The sequence below is a fragment of the Pholcus phalangioides genome, unplaced genomic scaffold, assembly GCF_987345545.1.
Source record: "Pholcus phalangioides strain wild (caught in Gottingen) unplaced genomic scaffold, Ppha-v1.0 ptg000004l_1, whole genome shotgun sequence".
Taxonomy (NCBI): Eukaryota; Metazoa; Arthropoda; class Arachnida; order Araneae; family Pholcidae; genus Pholcus; species Pholcus phalangioides.
Genome location: NW_028301597.1, coordinates 24,199,884 through 24,220,526, shown reverse-complemented (window position 1 = coordinate 24,220,526; position 20,643 = coordinate 24,199,884). Strand labels below are relative to the sequence as shown.

The 20,643-nt window shown below is 33.7% G+C and overlaps 1 protein-coding gene across 1 annotated transcript in view; it reads right to left on the bottom strand.

The window, feature by feature from the left end:
* The window catches only part of LOC149086950 (corticotropin-releasing hormone-binding protein), a 40,370-nt gene that overhangs the window by 6,383 nt on the left and 13,344 nt on the right, over window positions 1-20,643 (bottom strand). Inside the window, exons 2-4 of the mRNA XM_089231156.1 lie at window positions 5,859-5,934; window positions 4,134-4,291; window positions 1,374-1,584 (exon numbers count right to left, since the gene is read on the bottom strand). Coding sequence (XP_089087282.1) covers window positions 1,374-1,584; window positions 4,134-4,291; window positions 5,859-5,934 — 445 coding nt within the window. The remainder of the gene's footprint in view (window positions 1-1,373; window positions 1,585-4,133; window positions 4,292-5,858; window positions 5,935-20,643) is intronic.

Genomic DNA, 20,643 nt, shown 5'->3' with positions numbered 1-20,643 from the left:
ACAATACTAGGGAATTATCTCGTGTATCCTTGCGAAAATCAAGAGGGAAAAAATATGCATGATATCATATAAGAACAAAAATATACCGTGTCCGGGAAATTCATTGAAAGAATTCTCCCTTACAATTCACCGTAAGAAAAATTCACCGACGAACAATAAATCGACAGCATTTAGTGGCATATCGAATAAGCATGTGAGCTAGTGAGCTATTTTGCGAATGAGTTTTCTGAATGAGCACCTGAGTGAATGAATGAGTTAGTAAGTAAACAAGTGAATGAGTTACTCACTCGCTTATACAGAAAGCGTAAGTTGAGTAAGTGACCGAAAGAGTGAGTGAATTCACTCTTTCGATCACCCACTCAACTTACTCTTTTGCTAACTCACTCGATTATTCGATCACTCACTCTTTCGGTCACTCAATCGCATATTCAGTCACTCACTCTTTCGCTCACTCAATCGTTTATTCACTCACTCACTTTTTCGGTCACTCACTCACTTTTTCGGTCACTCACTCACTTTTTCGGTCACTCACTATATAGCTTCTTTGGTTACTCACTTACTCATTTGCCCACTCACTCACTCAGTTTGTCACTCGCTTTCTAATTCGCTTCATCACGCATTTGATCACTCACTCCCTTTTTCGGTCACTCGCTTGTTTGGTTACTCATTATGCACTTAGTCACTCCCTCGCTTTCTAATTCGCTTCATCACGTGACTGATCACTCACTTGCTCAGTCAGCTACTCGCTCGTTCACGAACTCCATTATTCATTCCCTCACTCGCTCACGTACTCGGTCACTCACTTGCTCAGTCAGCAACACTCACCTGATAAGTCGCTCACTTGCTCGTTCATCCACTCATTCTTTCTCTCATCCGGTTACTCACTCATTCGCTTACTCGCAGGGCTATCTTAAGAGCATCAGGGGTCCCCGGACCAAGTGATTTTTCTGAGACCCTACCTGGCCAATTTTTGAAAAATTCAACTACTTTCGTTTTTCGGAGGCCCCTCTTTTCTTCAGGAACACGGACCGTGCCCGGTTGGGCCCATGCGTTAAGACGGCGCTGCTTACTCTTTCAGTCACTCCTTCGTTCAATCATTTGCCCAATCATTCATGCCGAACTGTTGTCGGTGAATTTTGCATCGATGAATTGATTGTCGGTGAGTTTTCCGAAATCCAAACCTATGTACTTATTGAATACCTTACGATACCTTCGTGAAAAATGCAGGCATTTCATTTGTATAGTTTAGTCTTATTATAGTCTATTCTTCCTTAATCTTGGTATTCATTCGAATGTTGAGATCACTAATTCAATGCATACTTAGCAGACATAATTTCAGACAAAAAAAAAGGGAAGTTAATTTGCATACTTACGCCTCTGGTTCTTGATGAAATGCACCGAGACGACGAAACCGTCACCTTTCTTGGGAATCCTGAATTCCAAAAGCCCGACGTTCTGGGATGTCGCAGGGGTTTTCCACGGTTTCCTCTCTCCGCAATACTCCTCGTATCGTTTTTCAGGAGGCATTGGGTGATCTTCGTTTCCGGGGAAAAATTGGCCATTGAGTTCCCAGCCATCGATGGCCTGGATGGAGAAAAGATCAAATATTAAACTGAGAATCTCTTGAAAATACTAAATCTTGAAACTAAATCAAATGGCGAAGTCAGCCGTATATGATACCGAGTATGCAGCAGATAGGGAATTGGATTCTTGAATAACACTGGACAACAATAGCATTGCGTCCGACATGAAAATATACAATTCCCAATGGGTTTCATCTGTTGAATACGAATATCCCCATGAAAAGGTTTTATCAGCTCCTGTAAAATTTCCGTAATATTTTCTTTTCTCAATATTTCCGTGAAATAATGCGGACCGAAATTATTGAGAGCAGAGGCGGATTCAGGCCGGTTGTGGAACGGGAGCAAAAGGAAATATTGCGCCCCTTAAATTTAAAAAAAAAAAAATTTGGAGCTTTGCGGGGTCTTCTGAAGGGCCCCAGAAGTCATTGCCCAGGGTGCACCCTCAGGGTTGTGCAGCCTTCCCCCCACTCCTAGTGACTATATAATGAGTTGTTACGGTTAAATTTTTGAATTATTTTGTGAAAAGCAAAAAAATATATAAATAAATTATAATACTTAATAATTAAATGATAAACAATCATTAATTATAAGTAATCATTAATTAATTTGACAAATTTAGAGCTCGTTCATTCTGCGAGTTTTGTACAATAATACTCAGGCCTATATCAGTCTGATGTTAAAAAAAACCTTTCATCTTGAAACAGCAAATTACTCAACGAATTTGTTCCAAGGGACAAATTCGTTGAGCAATCCAAATTCGTTGGGACCAAAAATTTTTGGTCCGATAATAGGGAAGCTACGATACACAGTGAGGCCTCGTTTATACGACTTTCACATTTATACGACGCTTCGTTTCGGTCGCAATTGCTTCCAATACATTTCAATGCATATGTTACTCAAAAAGTGATACGGTTATGCATAGTCACCAGTCGTCTCAATGTATATAAAGAAATATTTCTAAAATATCATTACATTTATCACTTTTAGAGGCGATTATGCATAAATATCCGAAATAAAGTTGGAAATACAAGATTCATTACAAGAAATAGATAATAAATACATAGATTATATACATATATACTGTATATCCGGGGTTCACGAGCTATTAGTTTATTGCTACCGCCCCGTCCATGTACGGAGCCTTTCAACATGTACATACGCTCCAAGGTTGAAACAATCTATCTGCTTCCATAGCTTAGATGGTAGAGCACTCGTCCGGCAAGCGGGAGACCGGGGTTCGAGTCCTTGTCGGGACAGCGACGAATTTTCTTCCTTGTAATCATCACAAATAACCAGTCTTTCAATAAATCTCGTATTTAACAAGTGAAGAGGACATTCCTATATATATCAAGTTGTGTGGAAAGTCTGATAAATATGGAATTATATAACCTTTCTTCTCTTCATTAAACCAATTAATTATATTTATCCGCACGTATTTTGCAATAAAAATTAAATTAAGTTAAAATAAGTGTGAGAAATATTAAAACGTTTTTTTTATATAACAATATTATTAGTCTTGTAATACGCTGTTTTCTTTCCATATACCAACGAACAAAAACAACCAACATTACAATATAGAAAAATCATTTTTTTTGTTTTTGTGGTCACCTGTAGGAGAAAAAAGTTCGTCTGTGAAAGAGGGGTGACCGCATCTGAGGATGTGTTCGTAAGGAGGGGTTTTACTGTATTTACCTACACAAGCTTCGGATTATACATCATCTTCGTTGAATATGATAAATTCTCGGTTTACGAATAAAGATTAATAAATTAGTGTTTGAGAAAAAATGAGAGTCTGCCTGATTTTACTGTCCGCTATTAGGGGTATCCGCAAACTGAGAGTGAAATAACCTACATTAAAGCCCTATTTCACTGAACCGGAGATCAGAAAAGTGTCCGTTAATGGGAGGCATCTGTTAACGGAAAGTGACCGTTAATCGAGGTTCCACTGCACTATTTGTTGAATGTGTGTTTGGTGGAATTATTTTTCTCCATTTAATTGACTTTCAATATTTTTCAGCCATTTCTCCGAGGGTCACATTTGCCCCCACAGGCCATGCTATGAATACTACTCCTGGTTCACTGTATCCATGGAAAGTGAGAAATCAGTCTGAGAATTACGAGCGTATAATGTATTTACTAATAAATGATCAGAAGTACTTGATATTTCCATTTCGCCGAATTCCTCGATATTTTTCCTGTGAGGTAATCGCTTTACTCAACAAACGAGTTACAGAGATGGATTTATATAAGTAGAAGAAACATATACGAGAGAGAGAGAGATACCGTTGAGGTAACCTAATATATATTCCTGATGAAACCTTAGGAGCCTTTTTATATAGAAGCAAGGAATTTTTGTATCTTTCCCTAAACACATACATAAAGAAAGAGATAATCTATCATAAGGTCAGAAAAAAAACAGATTGCTACCAGTTTCTGGCTCATGTCCTGAAAGGAAAAATTAAGCTAGAGAATGGGGAAAAAACAAAGGAATAGGGAAAAAGAAAATTAGGAATGTGCAAGTAAAACAAAACAGGCTGGATATATACGTACCGAAAGAAGTCCTCCATCTTCACAAGAGATACGGAATTCATGGAACGTAAACTGGACAGTATAATGTGGGTCACTTATGATGTAGAGTCCACATACTTCCGAACTTCCGGGAGAGGAAAAAGAGTAGGTGCCTTCCTCTGACTTTACGTAAATGCATTCTATGTTATAAATAAAGTTACGCAATAAAAAACATGTATTATACTGAATGTATATGTTACTGCTAAAGCCCGAAATTGGCCGATTTGTGATGCGGCCGGCCAATTCACGAATTGTCAGTTCCGTTAAATATTAACCCGGCCAGTTCGCGAATTAATCAATGATCCCTGGACAAAGTCCGATAACAAAAGACATCACTCGAGATCATCGTCAAGTTGGCGTATTTTTTCGTGATAATTATGCCCATGTTAGTTATGGCAAACCGCAGTCACGATGCGGTAATCATTTTTTTTTGCCTCCAAAATTTGGCAGAAAAAACTGAATTTTTATATAATTATTTGTATAATTTTTTTCTCTCAAAATTCATTTTTTTTTCTCTCGTCACACGGAGCTAATTCAATGCAGCTGCTATATATAGCGATGCACAACATATTGGCGATTAAAAAAATGGATTTGGCTCCTACTGGACCGTCTTAGCACATCGAGTTTTGGCCAGGGATCTTGGGCCACTTCGCGAAGGGGGCCGCACTTCGAGTTTTGGCAGTAACAAATACAATTCAATACAATACAAATACAACGCCACAACAGGCAAAATGCCCAACAAGGTGGCTGAGAAAAAGATACCCATAAAAATATGGATGTCATATATTTCAAAAATACAGCAACCCAATTAAAAATGCAATTAATAAAAATTATAAACAATATATACACGTGATAAAATATTATACAATGCCCATAAAGAATACTTATGGTTGCCTTATTCTTAGTATGAATAGCTTCTCGATTTACCCCAACATGTTTATCATACTTCTTTTCAAACGTGTCAATTGTGTTACAATTTACTACCTCCGGGGGTAAGCTATTCCATTTATTAACAACCATATTAGAGAAAAATTTCCGGTGACACCATAACCTTGAATTGTCCCTCACCAATCGATACTGATGTCCCCTTGTAAAAGCAGTCGATTGGCAGTGTACTAAAAGTTCATGGTCCATCCTATCCATCCCATCGGGAAAATTTTGAACCCTTCGATCATATCTCCTCGACACCTGCGTTCATCCAATGTAAACATATTCAAAAAATGAAGTCTCTCTTCATAACTCAAGCCCCGTGTGCCAATAAGGACACGCGTAGCTCTTCTCTGCATCCCTTAAACCAAGTCTATGTCCCTCTGTATGTATGATCTCCAAAACTTTACAACATACTCCAGTCCAGGACGAAGTAAGCCTCGAAAAAGCGGAAGAATGACTTTAGGAGAACGCGAAGAGACCTTTTATCAAAATTCATAGCATAGTCTACTCACCCCATTCTGTATACTTCCATAATAAATCAATGGTTAAATAGCATTTTTAATGATATTTTAACTTTTCCCCATACTAAGAGGTATGTGACACCTTAATCAATTGGAATTTATTACGATTACAATAAATTTTGTATAGAGAATAGTACACATTTTTTCAAGTACATAATATATTTCATCTTCCACTTTTCCAATATACAGCAATTAATACTATATATATTTATTGGGTTAAGAAATAGTAGTAATTAAATTCTTTTAAATATCTCACTTCCTCCTTCGTCATGGTGCAGCGGCGTGATGGCTCCCAAGCTTCGTTGAAACCTTTTTTTAGGAACAGTAGGTGCCTGAAATTAATAATTAGAATTTCTATAGCTAATTAACAGGGTATTTGTAAACAAGACATTATAAGAAAATTCCCTCATGAAAATTACGGATTAAAAGGTAATATCTTTCTTCGTCTTTTCTAAACATATATAATCAACTCGTATTTGTAGAATTAGTTTAATGAGTCGTTCTTTAAATAGCAATTAAACATTAATTTGACATTTAATTAAGGTACAATAATATTAGAAAATATTTGTTTTGCTGTACATATACATAATTATCAGAGATAATACTTTCACACAACAGCAGTGCTTAAAATTTTTCCCAAATGGGAATGAATCACAAAAATAATTTACATAAATTGTCGGGAATAACAAATTCGAGCAAATAAAATTTTGTTGGTTGTTTGATGATTGATTAGTTATAATTAATTGTTGATTGTTATACCAATTATGATGATTTAAATCAAATTTATACCCTTAAAATTTAATAACCGTTTGTTCTACAGTGCAATTTGTCAACTACTACATTTTAAAAATAAATTAATTGCTCGATCACATATGCTTGTTTTTTTTGTTTTTTTTTGTTTAAAATCAGAATTTGTAAAAAATTGAAAACAATTAAAAAACAAGAATTTTAAAGAAAATTTTCACATTATTTTCAAGTGACAGATCATTTAATTGAATTTTAAGTGCTGGTATAACAATCGTTTTACAAATACTTTATGATAAAACAGGGGAGTATAACCTCCTGTCTGCAGGCCAAATGCGTCCTGGCAAATTATTCTATCTGGCCCGGGGGTGTTCCGGAAGCGTAATTACAAAGCTTACATTCTTAGGTAACTAGAGGATAGATAGGCACGTAGTGATTGGTAAAGGAGATAGCAAAACGTCAGAGGGGCAAAGCTTTTTTGGCGAAACTGCGTTGCGCTAAATAACTCGCTAACTTTGATACCTTGAAACGGAAAAATCTTGCGTTTAAATGAAATATATTTTTTAAATAATACGGTGATAAATTCTTCACTTTAACAAATTTCATATGCTAGAAAAAACTCTGAATTTCTTTATGTAGATTGAATACTGCTGCCGGTATTCTGCATTTTTTTTTTCACTGAGTGGTCGGAAAAGAAATGTTGTATTTAAAAAATAATAATAATAATAATTATCAATGACTTCTCCAAACAAAAGAAGAAAAACAAATTCCAGTGAGAAAAAAAATTGCCATTTTTCTTTATAAAAAAACAATAACTAAAAACTTCTTCCATTCCCTAAAATTTCATTGCTAGTGAAGTACGAATTATATGATGAACAAGTTTTTCAAAGTGATGAAATTCGTTATCTCCGAACTTTATGCAGCCGTGGATTATTCGCAGTAAAATACGGTTTCTGTTATACAACTGCTAGTGCTGACCATGTGCATAGTAGCTGGGAAAAAAATTAGGTAAATTCGTTTCTGAAAGAAAATAATTATTCTTTTTGTATCAAAATACTCTAAAATATTGCCTGATAAACTCTCAAAAAATTATCGTTCACCTTCTGTGAGTTTTGAAAGTACCTCTCTTTTCTGTTAAAAAAAATTACGATGAAGAAAACTATCGAAAATAAAAAAAACGAAGGTGAAAGAAAGGGACAAATAAACCTAAATTGTTTGAGCGGGGTTCGAACCCACAACCTTCGATAGATCAAGCAAAAAATGTCCAGGCTGACCATATTTCTTTGAGAAAAACACGGGTATAATCGGGATACTTACAGATAAATCCAAGACTACCCCAATCATCGCCAAAAAATTGCCAAAGGTAAACAAAATCGTCGTTTTTCATTGAAATCATTGAAAAATTGCTAATAGTGGAAAATGAAGTGCTCTTTCCAAACGCGGTGGATTAGAATGTAATTCAAAAAACAACATTCAGTTTGGCAAATATGTGAGATAAATATTCATTACTCTGATCAATCACAGTTATTGTCTTCACTTTCACAATTTAATCTATTTAGTTATGAAAACAATCTTATTCCTCGTTTTCGGTTGAAAACAAAAATTCAGATAAGCGTTGAAAATACATAAAAAACGGCACCGGGCTGCGATCGGTAGCGATATCGAATATTTGGCCTATGAACGGAAAAGGTTGTGTACTTCTGTGATAAACAATGGTTTGTGGAATAAATGGGAAATATATAAATACAATTAGATCTAAATAAATTGCATCTTGGAAGGGTATGTTACAACTCCACAGATATTTCAATTTTCACTTGTTTTTTTATACTTATCACGAGAAAAAATTTCCAAGTTGGCATTAGCATCGCAAATTAAAGATAGTACACAATATTTATATCATGATTAGCTAAAAAAATGAAATTCAAGAAGAAAAAAAAACCAGAAAAACGAATTGCTTGTCTTATTCTCACATTTTATAAGCCAATGAAAAAATATCCTATAAACTTCACGAAAAAGTCTTGAAGTGAAAGAGATCTTTTTCTGTAAGACTATATAATTGAATTCACAAAGATCTTCTACGATTTATTTCTTTTTACTCGTAGAGAAAACACCATATCCATAACAACGGTAATCCTTTATAACTAAGTTAATCTCGTTCAAATATAATAAAGGATCCATGATCAAGAAACGAGAGAAAATACGATTGAGTACACCTGATGCCCAGAATAAACCTGATTTATCTCTCGTTTTTTTTTTTTTTTTTAATGAGTGAGTGAATCTTATTTCTATAAGTGTTATTGTTTAATGCACCTCAAGGACTTTTCCATGTTGACAAGATTATACGTGATTCCTTCAAATCCTATTTTTTAAAAAATAATTCGCCAAATACCTGATGTTTTTTTTTTCTTTTTATATATAAAAGAGTCAATGAGTAATTTAAATTTGTATTTGAATTTCCAAGAATACCTACTTTTTGAGCAAAATTTTCTAAAAAAATGTTTGTATTTTCTGTCAAGTTCTGAAATTAATTAATTTTTGTTTAAAAAATTTAATTTCTTTAAAAAATTTTAATTTTTTTACTTTAGTAATAACATTTTTAAATAAAAGTTTTGTGCAGTTATCAAGTTGCTGAATTTATTTTGTCGATAAATTTGTTTTTTTTTTAATTGTTCAAAATTAATTGATTATTGATTTTTTTTACTTATTTCTCATTTTGACGTTTTTAATGAAATTTGTTTATAGTTCACTCATTCATTTTTCAATTCATTGAATGGTTTTTTTTAAACTGCATTTACTAATTTTTCAACTTTATTTTTTCTAGTTTTTTTTAAACTTTTTTTTAAATTTACTTTTAAAATCCTTTTTCCCTGAAAAATTTATTTTTAGTTCTATTTTTTCAGCTTTCGAAAATTTAGAATATATATTTCCGATATTAGTTTTCTATTCTGTATGCAATATCAGAATACTCAAAACTTTATTCCTATTCTTCAAGTGTTTGTTATTATGAATATTTTGTACATGTTCCGCGAATATTAAATTCGACTTGATATGTACTGTATAGTAATAAGCCATTTTTCGTTGTGATTGACATTATAATAAGAAATTTGCAGGTAATTTTTATAGTGGACTTTTCTCCTTTTTGCTATATTTACTGTGCACTGGCATTCCTGATTGTTTATTTCCCTTTTTGCGATGTATATAAGAAAATTAGGCCTTTTATTTTACACGCATATGAACATGCATCTTTATTTGTACGTAGATCAATGAATTTGAATTTGAAAAACCTCCTAAATTTTACTATTTTTATACAGAATTCAAATTTAATATGGTGTTGTTCTATATTTGGAAAGGAAAAAAAAAGCGTTTCCGGGTATTATTATCGAAAAAAACATTGAAACGATTCCTGGTACATATTTAAAAGTCAATTAAAACATTTCTACACGAAACCCCCCGCCCCCCAAAATCAGATTAATAATGAAATACAATGTATTTGTGGTACGTGCTAACATTTATTCCAACCCACGCTTCAGAATCCATTTCCTTCCGTACAAACTACAAATGATTTGTTGGTTGTAATACCTCAACGGTAAAAGGATCATGCAATTTTGAACATTGCTCTTACCGTCAGCATGCGATATATCCGTATTTATATTTATACTGCCGTGAAGCATAATGAATCTTACCACGTAACTCTCTATTCCTTTATTGATACTATACATATATCTTACTGTATCATTTTATCAATCACTCTGGAAGGCGATAACACAGTTCCGTAAAGCATACATCACGCAGTTTTCCTCCCGTGTCACTATCACTACATGCTGTTTTCACGGCAAGAAAACATGCCCGAGGAGAAGCCATCAAGAAAAAAATACGCATTTCTCGCATTCAATCATTGTAAGTCTTTGAAGATCTCAAGTATGTGTGATGAAGTATTTCTACGATGTAGGCACTTTTTATATGAAATTTTTCGGAAAGTATCGTGCCTGCTTCTCCGATTTCTATCCATATCACTGGAGAAAAAAGGAAAAAATCACAAAGTTTCGATTTTAAAATTATGTATGTTTAGTTTATATATATAAAATGTATTTTCTCTGTGTGCGTTTTCTCCATAAACATTTAAAATTTTTTAGATCGATCGTCGCCAAATTTTGCATATATACCAAACGGGACCCGACTTGAACGATAGGTTACTTTAAAAGTGCGTCAGGGCCGGATAAATATCCGAAATAGGCGAAAAGCTGTCGGGCAACAATGATTTTTGGGCCTCAACAATCACTTTCGGTACGTTTACTTTGGTTACCGTGGTTCCCTAGCAATGCGTTCCAGAAATACGCCTTTGTAATGGTTTGCCATTTCTTCAATGCTGCCAGTATTATGCATGATAGTTCATGACTTTGTAATAGTATGTCACTTTTACAACCCCTCTCAGTAATTGAGGAAAACCCGGACAAGTGCCAGGTATTATAGACTTTATTATATATAAATATATATGTTTTAGGTTGACTATGTCAGTGAGTCCCTATTGCAGTAAATAGGAGTCTTCCACATCGCTAGAAATGCGTAGGAGACTTGCGTATCCCCCTTCCTTGCTTTGAGTACCCTCCGTTGAATATGTGGAAGGCTTGCGTACACTCTAGATATGACGGTTGCGCATCCCTAAAAACACAGGGAAGGTATGCGTACCATTTTTAAACCCGTACAAGTTTTTCAAATCTCTAGAAATACATTGGAGTCTTTTAAATCGCTATGAATGCATGGGTGTATTTCACATTCCTAGAAATGCGTAAGTCTCTCTTACATCCCTAGAAAGGCGCAGGAGGCTTCCACATCTCCATAAATAGGTAGGAGTTTTCACATCTTTAGAAATGCGTAAATTCTTCATGTATGCATGGAGTCCTTTAACCCCTAAATATGAGTAAGAATTTTTCATATTTTCATATTCAAAATGAGTATACGAGGCTTTCGTATCTCCCTTTATATCTAGACGTGTGTAGGAAGCTTAAGTATCTCCCATCATGTTTTAAGTCATCCCCATTTCCGTGGAATGTGTGGAATGCTTGCGTACACTCTAATATGCCAGTTTCGTATCTCTAGAAATACAACAAAGGTATATGTACCGTTTAAAAATGCTTCGGAGTCCTTTACATCCCTAGAAATGCGTTTCGACATCCCTAGGAAAGAATAGGAGTCTTTCACATCCCTAGAAATACATAGAAGGCTTTCTTATTTTCTAGACATGCGTAGGAGGCTTTTTATTCCTAAACATGCGTAGGAGGCTTTTTATTCCTAGACATGCGTAGGAGACTTTCATGTTCTCTCTCTATTCGGAAATGCAAAGGAGGCTTGTGCGGATCCCCCTCTATATTCAGATATGCGTAAGACGCTTGCGTAGCCCCCCCCCCCCTTCGGAGACACGTAGAATGCTTGCATAATTTGGAAATGCATAAAAGACCTATTTATCCTTAATTAGGCATACCCATTCAGACATTGTACCATAATGATTTTTTTTTACTATTTTATTACTTTAACTTTACTTAATTTTATTGCTTAACATTTCTTCCCCATTGCTAATTATTTCTCGCGTACTCACAGTGGTGCGCATCCCGCAGGTTATAATCGCTGGTCTATATAAGTAAGGGAAATACAAGATGAAGCCCCATCCTTCGAGAATTATGTTTCTCAGAGAATCTATATTAATATACATGTTTCAAAAGCAGAATTTCCATATCCGTATAATAATAGAGTAGGTAGGTAGATAGTAGTAGAAGTTATGAGGTGTAGTTTCACCGCATGCCATAGATTTTCTGTATTTCGATAACGAATCATACATTTTTCACGATTTCGAATGTCTTCCATTCTGACATCGGATATCAACGGACCATTATTTTCCGGTAGTCAAGAATAATCCAAGATACGATTTGTTCCGTCCGAATCCAGCAATCGATCATCCGGAAGAGAATGATGACAAGAAAAGACGTATTCGCCCAGATATGGAATGACCTGAAATCGTTCGATCATAGGAAAGTTGTCCTGAATTGAAATACCGATACTCTGTGTCTGTACTTGAAATACATTGGCTAAAGCATTTAAAGAGGGGGGGGGGGATTTTATTCCATCTTGCTGTCAGTTTTCCACCTTCTCTTTTCCATCTCACTTTCTTCAAAGTCTCTAGCAATTTTCCATGGAAGGATTTCAGTTCTTCCGCTTCGTTGATGCTTGACAAATGATTGACTAAACCCGGGATCTTGTAAACACTTTTTAAATAATGTAAGACTGAGAAAAACACGTACAAACACAATGGGAATGACTCCTACTGACATAAAGCACTTGTTTTTGAAGTGTCATCTTTTCCAGAGGAAATATAGTTGAATAAACTAATATATGTGTACTAGCTATGACAACCGGGGCTGCCCGGGTTTTCTCCATACATATAAATTAAGGAGTGACACCACATTTTAAACGCATGCACATGTATGAAACACATTTTTAAGGAACCACGGTAACCAAAGTAAACATTCCAAAAGGTATTGTTGAGGCGCAAGAACCATTGTTGCCGCAATTTTTTTCACCCCATTCAGGCATTTGTCTGGCTCTGTCGGACTTCTGTAGTAAGTAGCCTATCGTTCAAGTCGGGTCATATTTGGTATATGTGTTATAGTAAATGTGATAAATATGGTTATTATACATAATGACTTGGTATTATGCATAATCGCCGAGCATTTTAGTAAGCTTGATAAATTTCCCTAAATTTATCTTTTTTATCGGCGATTATGCATAGCACACACGCACACACAAGCGTAGCTTGTAAATTTTATAAGTACTAAAAAAATTACCACTTTTACCCAAGCGTCGGGTCGCTACCGAACATGATAAATCGTACTTATATGATATAGGCATATATGATAGGCACTGTACATGACAATTCATATTGTATCATTATATCGGGGTACGACCATAATATTGGGGGGGGGGGGTCCAACCACATTCATCACACATAATAGACTCATTTGGATTTTTTTTCATATGTATCAAATTCCCCAATTACACCAAGGTATTGTGCTGAATCACAGATAGCATGAAGGCAATAAATTTCAAGTATTTATCAAATTTACCAACGGCACTTGGTTATTATGCACAATCGCCGGTGAAAGTGATATTTTCTCTATTTATCAAATTTACCAACGACGTCTGGATGTTATGTATGTTCGCCGGTAAATATAATAAATTTATTAAACTTAAAAAAGACGATTGGTAGTAAGCATAATAACCGATAATTATGTTATCAGTTTATCACATTTGCCGGAACACATATACAAAATTTGGTGATGATCGGTCTAAAATCGTAGATTTGTATAGAGAACATACATTAATTTTATATACATAGAATAGATTACAGCATTCTATTGAATTTCTGATTGTTAATAATGCAAGTGAATTTTTTCTCTCAATATTAGCATTACCGCTGGGATGTCGACGATAGCCTCTGACTTTCGACAGACAGTAATGTAAAATCACGTACTGGTAGTCAATAATAATCTTACTCGAATATACGGACATATACTGGAAACGAATAACTTCAAAGCGGGTTCTTCCGAAAATGTTCGTAATTTATCAGATTAGTTCTCACAGTCATCGAGCTGAGTGTCATTGCGGCTCTTTTTTCCCAGTATTGATGAAATCATTCTTCATATCGCTAAAATTAATAAAAGTTGATTTAGATTTCTTTCCCATTCCAATTTTAATAACGATATCAATGATGAAATACTCGAGTGTTTCCATTTGGGAAAGAAAATTCTCCTTCAACATCACTTACGATTCTATTGGTTAGTTCTTCAATTAATATTTTCTAGTCGCACTTCAGTTCGCAAAATTGGCCAAACGAATCACTAAAATCAGTGTTTATTTACTTTTGAAATATGACAGAAAATTTCTCCTTCGAGAGAGAAAGTTACGGTGATAGCGAATAAATTCATCTCCAATGTAATTAATTTTCATGTAGCATTAAAGTTATTGATCATGTAGCATTAATTAGAGTTATTTAATTCCTCTCATAAATGTTTATGACATTATATCTCTTCAATATTGAATGAGCATAAATGACATCGTCTTCTTTGAAGTTCTAGTGCGAGATACAATTTTTCGGGAATCAAACGTATTTGATGTCTCAAATGTCTGTAAAGTTCCATACCGAATTCTTTGATCTCTAAATCGATTGGGTAGTCATTCAAATGCGTTCATACACGAGGAATAACTACAAAAAATCACGTATTGCTACGTCGTAAATTCCATATTCTTACAGTACCTCAAATATCCAAAATATAATCACGTTCTTAATTAAGGAATATTCAACTTATGACGAGAATCTATTTTCTTTATAAGGTACTTTTAACTTTAACATGGTGAAACGACTACGCTCTGATAGAAATATCATTAAAAATAGTATTTAACCATTGATTTATTTTGAATTTTTTTGCACATGTTTTTGAGTGTATGTGCTATCCTATGCTGGTAAAATGTTTTATATATCTTAGATACTTAAGTTTTTGTGAATTTAAAAAAATGCATCAAAAACAGCTTGCGGGCAGGATAAAATATCATGACGTCAATGTAATTGAATAAAAATTCAAAATAAAAGAAACTTCATTTCATAAAATGAAGCAAAAGTTTTGAATTTCGTTGACTCGATCTTATTTAAAATTCAATTTTAAAATCAAAATTTGATATTTTCAAAATTTTTTAATTTCAATTTTAAATAAAACTGAGTCAATGAAATTTAAAACTTTTGCTTCATTTCATGAACTGAACAGTTTCCTTTATTTTGAATTTTTATTCAATAACATTGACGTCATAATATTTTATCCTGCGCGCAAGCTGTTTTAATACATTTTCTTTTGAAAATTTACAAAAACTTAAGTATCTCAGATATGTAAAACTTTTTACCATATAATAGCACGTACACTCAAAAACATGTGCAAAAAAACCTGAAATACATCAATGGTTATATATAAATACTATTTTTAATAATATTTATAATAGAGCATAGCGTTTCACCATGTTAAAGGTATTAAGTCCCCTTAAACTGATGACTACTTCAATTATTTTACTTTTTTGACTAATTGTCAATCAAAAAATAATAATTGGTTTTTATTCTTCCGAATTAAAATGTTTTCCATGCAAACGAAATAATTTTTTAGAATACAATGGTACTTAAAAACTTAAAAATGTTAATTTCATAAGCTTTGAAATCAGCTGGCTCGATCTTTTTTGCTGAAAATAAACTGGAGGAGCTTGAAGACTTTCCTCTATCATTGCGTTCATTTTAAAATCTAAAGCTTTCTATTATTTATATTAGCAGTCGAGCTGTATCAGTATGTTTGAAAGATAAATTCCTATCATAAAATGCGCTTGGGCATTATATGTCTTAGAGACTGGATGAACATCGGTGACATCTTCTTTGAAGTTCTAGATTGTTTAGTGCGATGCATTTTGCGAAAATCGAATATACGTCATAAATGTCTGTAAAGTTCAATACCGAATACTTTGATCTCTAAGTTGACTGAGTACCCATTTATAATTATTGACATACCCTTTTATTATTACTGAAAAAGCAATGGCAACATTAAACTAACACTGACAACACTCTGTAGGAGACCAACATATACACTACATCCGTGTTCGATTGCATCATAATTTGCATATCGGACCACCTGATCTAGTTACGGTCGAGTTCTTAAATATTCAGGAAAAACAAGAAAGGCAATCCTAACTTTATATAATCGAGGAATAAATATGAAAAACCAAATAGAGTCGAATCCCGTTTTAACGGATACCCGTTATAGCGATAATCTCATTTTAACGAATACTTTTTCTAATCCTCCAAATAAGTTTACATAGGGAAAATGCAAACAACTGGAGTTCCTTGATAACGAAATTTCATCATAACGAAGTGATTTCTCCGGTCTCTTGGAGTTCGTTATAACGGGATTCGACTGTATTGCTTCGCTACAAATTCCCTATTCTTACAAGTACTGTAAATGTTCAAAGTACGATGGCATTCTTAATTATAGAATATTTAATTTAGACGTGAATATATTTTTTCCTAAACTAATGAAACAAATTCAATTATTTCATTTTTATAACAATTTTGTTAATCAAAAAATATATTGAGAGATTGATGTTTATTCTTCTAAAGTGAATGTTTTCTATGAAAACGAAATTAGTTTTTTTAGAATATCATATGGTACTTAAAAATGCCAATTTCATAAGCTTGGAAATCAACTCACTTGACATGGAGAGGGTTTAAAATAATCTCAAGCTTGGAAAAGTTCCATTATTTATGTACAAGCAGTCAAGATTGCATTAGTAATGTTTCCCAACCTTTATGGTGTCTCGAACCACCTGTAGCGTCAGAATGTTAATTTCGACATCACCCTCCCATAAAATGCAAATGTATTGTGGTTTTTTTTTTAAATTTGCATATCATAAAAACTAAATAAACTACAATTTCATGTTACAAAATGTGCTATTCATTGCAATGGTATTAAATAAAAAAATTATCCCACGAACCCCTTACAAAGTACCTACAAATCCCAGGAGCCCGTAGACAACAGGTTGCGAAACACTGCATTAAAATATTTGAACTATTTAATTCCTCTCGCACTTAAATCTCGGGCATTAAATCTCGTATAGATTCTTGATACAATTTTACAATTTTCTTAGGAGATTTGAAGGAGCCCCTTGGTTCGTTCGTGGACTAAACATAAGACAAGACTTGGGCATACCGCATATCTTCACATACATTAAGAAACTAAACAATGATCAATTCGATCTCGTATGCTTAACTCCCAATTTGAACATCTGAGGGAGATTGTTGATTATGACACTGACTCTCTGAGAAAATATAGGAGACCCAAGCAAATTGGGTACCTTACATGGGAAAATTTGTAAAGGTATTTTCTCTTTTGTAAATATTTTTGAAGTGCACATTTTCCCTACTCTATATTTGCACCTTGTACTTTTGACGATTTTTCATTTATTCGACATATTCGCACCTAATCGATATTATTTGTATCTCTCCAACATTACTCGTATCTATTCATCATTTCTCGCATCTATTCAGCATTAATTGTATCTAATTGATCTGCATCAGTCGACTTCTACCCCAATATGTTTTCCCATACAAAATAATTATTGGACTTGAACTGCATAAAATGTATATGGTAAAAAAAAAAAAAGTATCTTGTGATCTGAAATTGTGTTCACATAAATATTTCTAATTTTCCCCATTTAACTCTAATGCACTGAGTAGAAACAGAACTTTTTTACCATTGCTTTTTGATGCTCTTGCTGGGGTTGTTTTTTTTTTTTCGTCACGATCCCCATGTGATGTTTTTATCCCCTTTTCCCCTTTGAACAGATGTTGCTGACTGAAGACGTGTGACCTGCTTCTGTGGTTGTGGTGGCTTTTGCCTGTTCGATCATGACTATATTGACCAATTTTGACCAGTTCTTTTAACATTCGCTACACTTACATGCTGCACCTATCTATCTACAAACATTACCACATTTTACTCTTCATAGGCCTTCTTGGCCAGTTTTTATGCCGGAAGTTGGCCCCATGGGCTAGGAATCGGCTAAAAAGTTTAATTCTGGTCTGGTCTGGTCTGGTATATCATGTTAGTTCCAAATGTCAATTTCATAAGCTTGGAAATCAACTGCCTTGACGTGTGCTTAAAATAAACTCAAATTTAAAAGCTTTCTAATTTTAAAATATGCAGGAAAGAAAACTTGTTTATATGGTTGATATAAAATTTATATTGATATAGTAAATACTTTTATACACAAACTTCAATCCCAAAGAAGATTGAAATTTCAAACGTGAGCTTGTTTTCGAAATTTATTTCTGAGGTCTAGAGAAATTCTCAAATTCTTCTTCTCTTTTGTCTCTGAAGAGCGAATTTTTCGTTCAAAGGAATTTAAAAAAAAAGGAAACTTTTTTCCCATAAAACTTGAAACTTTTGTGAATACATCGAAGTGTCGTGCAGACGCACTTCAAACGCTATTTCACGTCATTCAGTTCTCGTTTCAATGGACATTTCAATTAGCTGGACTATTGTAACCGCATCAACTTCTGACACGTGCAGGGAAAGTTTTAAATTGCTCGATCAAATATTTATTTATTTATTACATGCAAGAGCACATTTCATATAAATTTCAATATAAGTGAAAAAATATGTGATGAATAAATATTGAGATTCATCCAATTTCGCGAACTTTACTGAAATTTATAGTTGTTATGAATGATAAAGGTGTTTAAGACAGTTAATAGAAGTGATGATATGAACGTTTTCTTAGATTTCTTTGATGAAATACAAATATATATATATATTTTTCTTTTACAAAACATAAAATATATTTCAAAGACAAAACATAAACCACATAGAAAGGACAGGACATGAACACATGATGATCGTACTGGGCCCCAAGGGACACGACGTCCTTCCAGGCAGCCCTATGGATTAATTTTTTTTTATTTTCCCGCCAATTTCCTAAGAACCGTACGTTATGCTGATAAATATTATGTAATAAGATATGAATGTATGAAAAAAGTAATGCACTGTAAAAATTTGAATTATTAGATCTGAAATTGTTGAATTACGATGCATTTCTTATACAAATAATGAGTCTAAGTAATAAATATACTTTTTCGTTTCACAAAGTTATTCATACATACACATACAAATGCGTATATTCTCACAGAGATATATACATATTTATGCTCATTATTTTTCATTTTTCGGAGAGTTTTGTGTCTTTGCTATGCATTACTTTGATTCACTTCCCTGAATTTTGCAGAGGTCTCAGAAAAGAGTGATTCCCCCTTTCCTGCTAGCCTTTATTTTCATATATTTAGAGGGATAACGGTCGGTTTGAAAAAGACGTAAGTCACGTAAACTTGAAATGCTCAGAAATGCTAAAAAATACAAATACGTAACACAGGAAATATGCCATATACATTTATTTATAAGCGCACACTGAAAAACGAATCAAAGAAAAATTAAAATGAATGAGAATCTAAAATAATTTGGGAGTTCGTAACCTTTTGCCTCTCAGTGGTTACTGAATTCAGTACTGATAAATACTTCGATATCTCCTTAAGAAGATGTGACGTACGATGTGTCGGGTTTTTCAGTATTATGATATGCATGTAGGAAAGACTGTTTTTTTATTCATATTTATCCACCTCCCTGAAGAAGTCATTTAGCTTCAATACTGCCCACAGAAATTATTTTGGGCAAAACACGGTACATTTTTTTGCCTAAAAAAGAATCTGCCGAATAGATCGTGCAGGTAATGCCGTAGAGCAGGAGTTCTTAAACTTTTGTGATCCACAGACCACCCGCGTCGATACAATGAAGGCCACGGATCCCTTTACAAAATAATGTCCAGAATATATGTAGCAATGTAAAACCAATGAGTTATTTGTTTATTTTGTCCAGACCCCCTGAAGACTCCCCAAGAACTCCCTGGTTAATTATCCCATCCAAAGAAAGGGGGTAGACTAACTTGAATAACTATACAGGGTGTTGCTTTGAAGTGGCGACAAACTCATTATTATCATTATTTTGTACTCATTATTATCATTATTTTGTACTCATTATTATCATTATTTTGTACTCATTATTATCATTATTTTGTACTCATTATTATCATTATTTTGTACTCATTATTATCATTATTTTGTACTCATTATTATCATTACTTTGTACTCATTATTATCATTATTTTGTACTCGTTATTATCATTATTTTGTACTCATTATTATCATTATTTTGTACTCATTATTGTACTTTATTTTGTACACCACAGGCTGTTATGCTGTCAAAAATATTTTTTCCCTACTTATTTACTTATTATTGACTTTTTGTCTCACTCGACGTCACACACTTCATAAGTATTTTTTCGATTTTCACCGACTTAACGTGGTTTCAGATGCCATGTTCTATGGCAATTTTTGTTTCCTCTTGATGCCTAATATCACCCTTCGGAGTTTTTCGCCACTTCAAAACAACCCCTTGTATATCGCAACTCGGACAGATGAATAGAGTACGACTTTCAGCTTTGATAAGGGGCTAGCTTATGGCTGCTTATTTTAGTCCTCAACAACTTACTTTTCAATTAGTTAAAGGATGAAATTATTCCTGATTCTAGGACTAAGATGACTGATTTCCTAATCCTCTTTCCTGTGGCTTAGATGTTCAGAACATAGTTCCACATTGTCAAAAACGCAAACA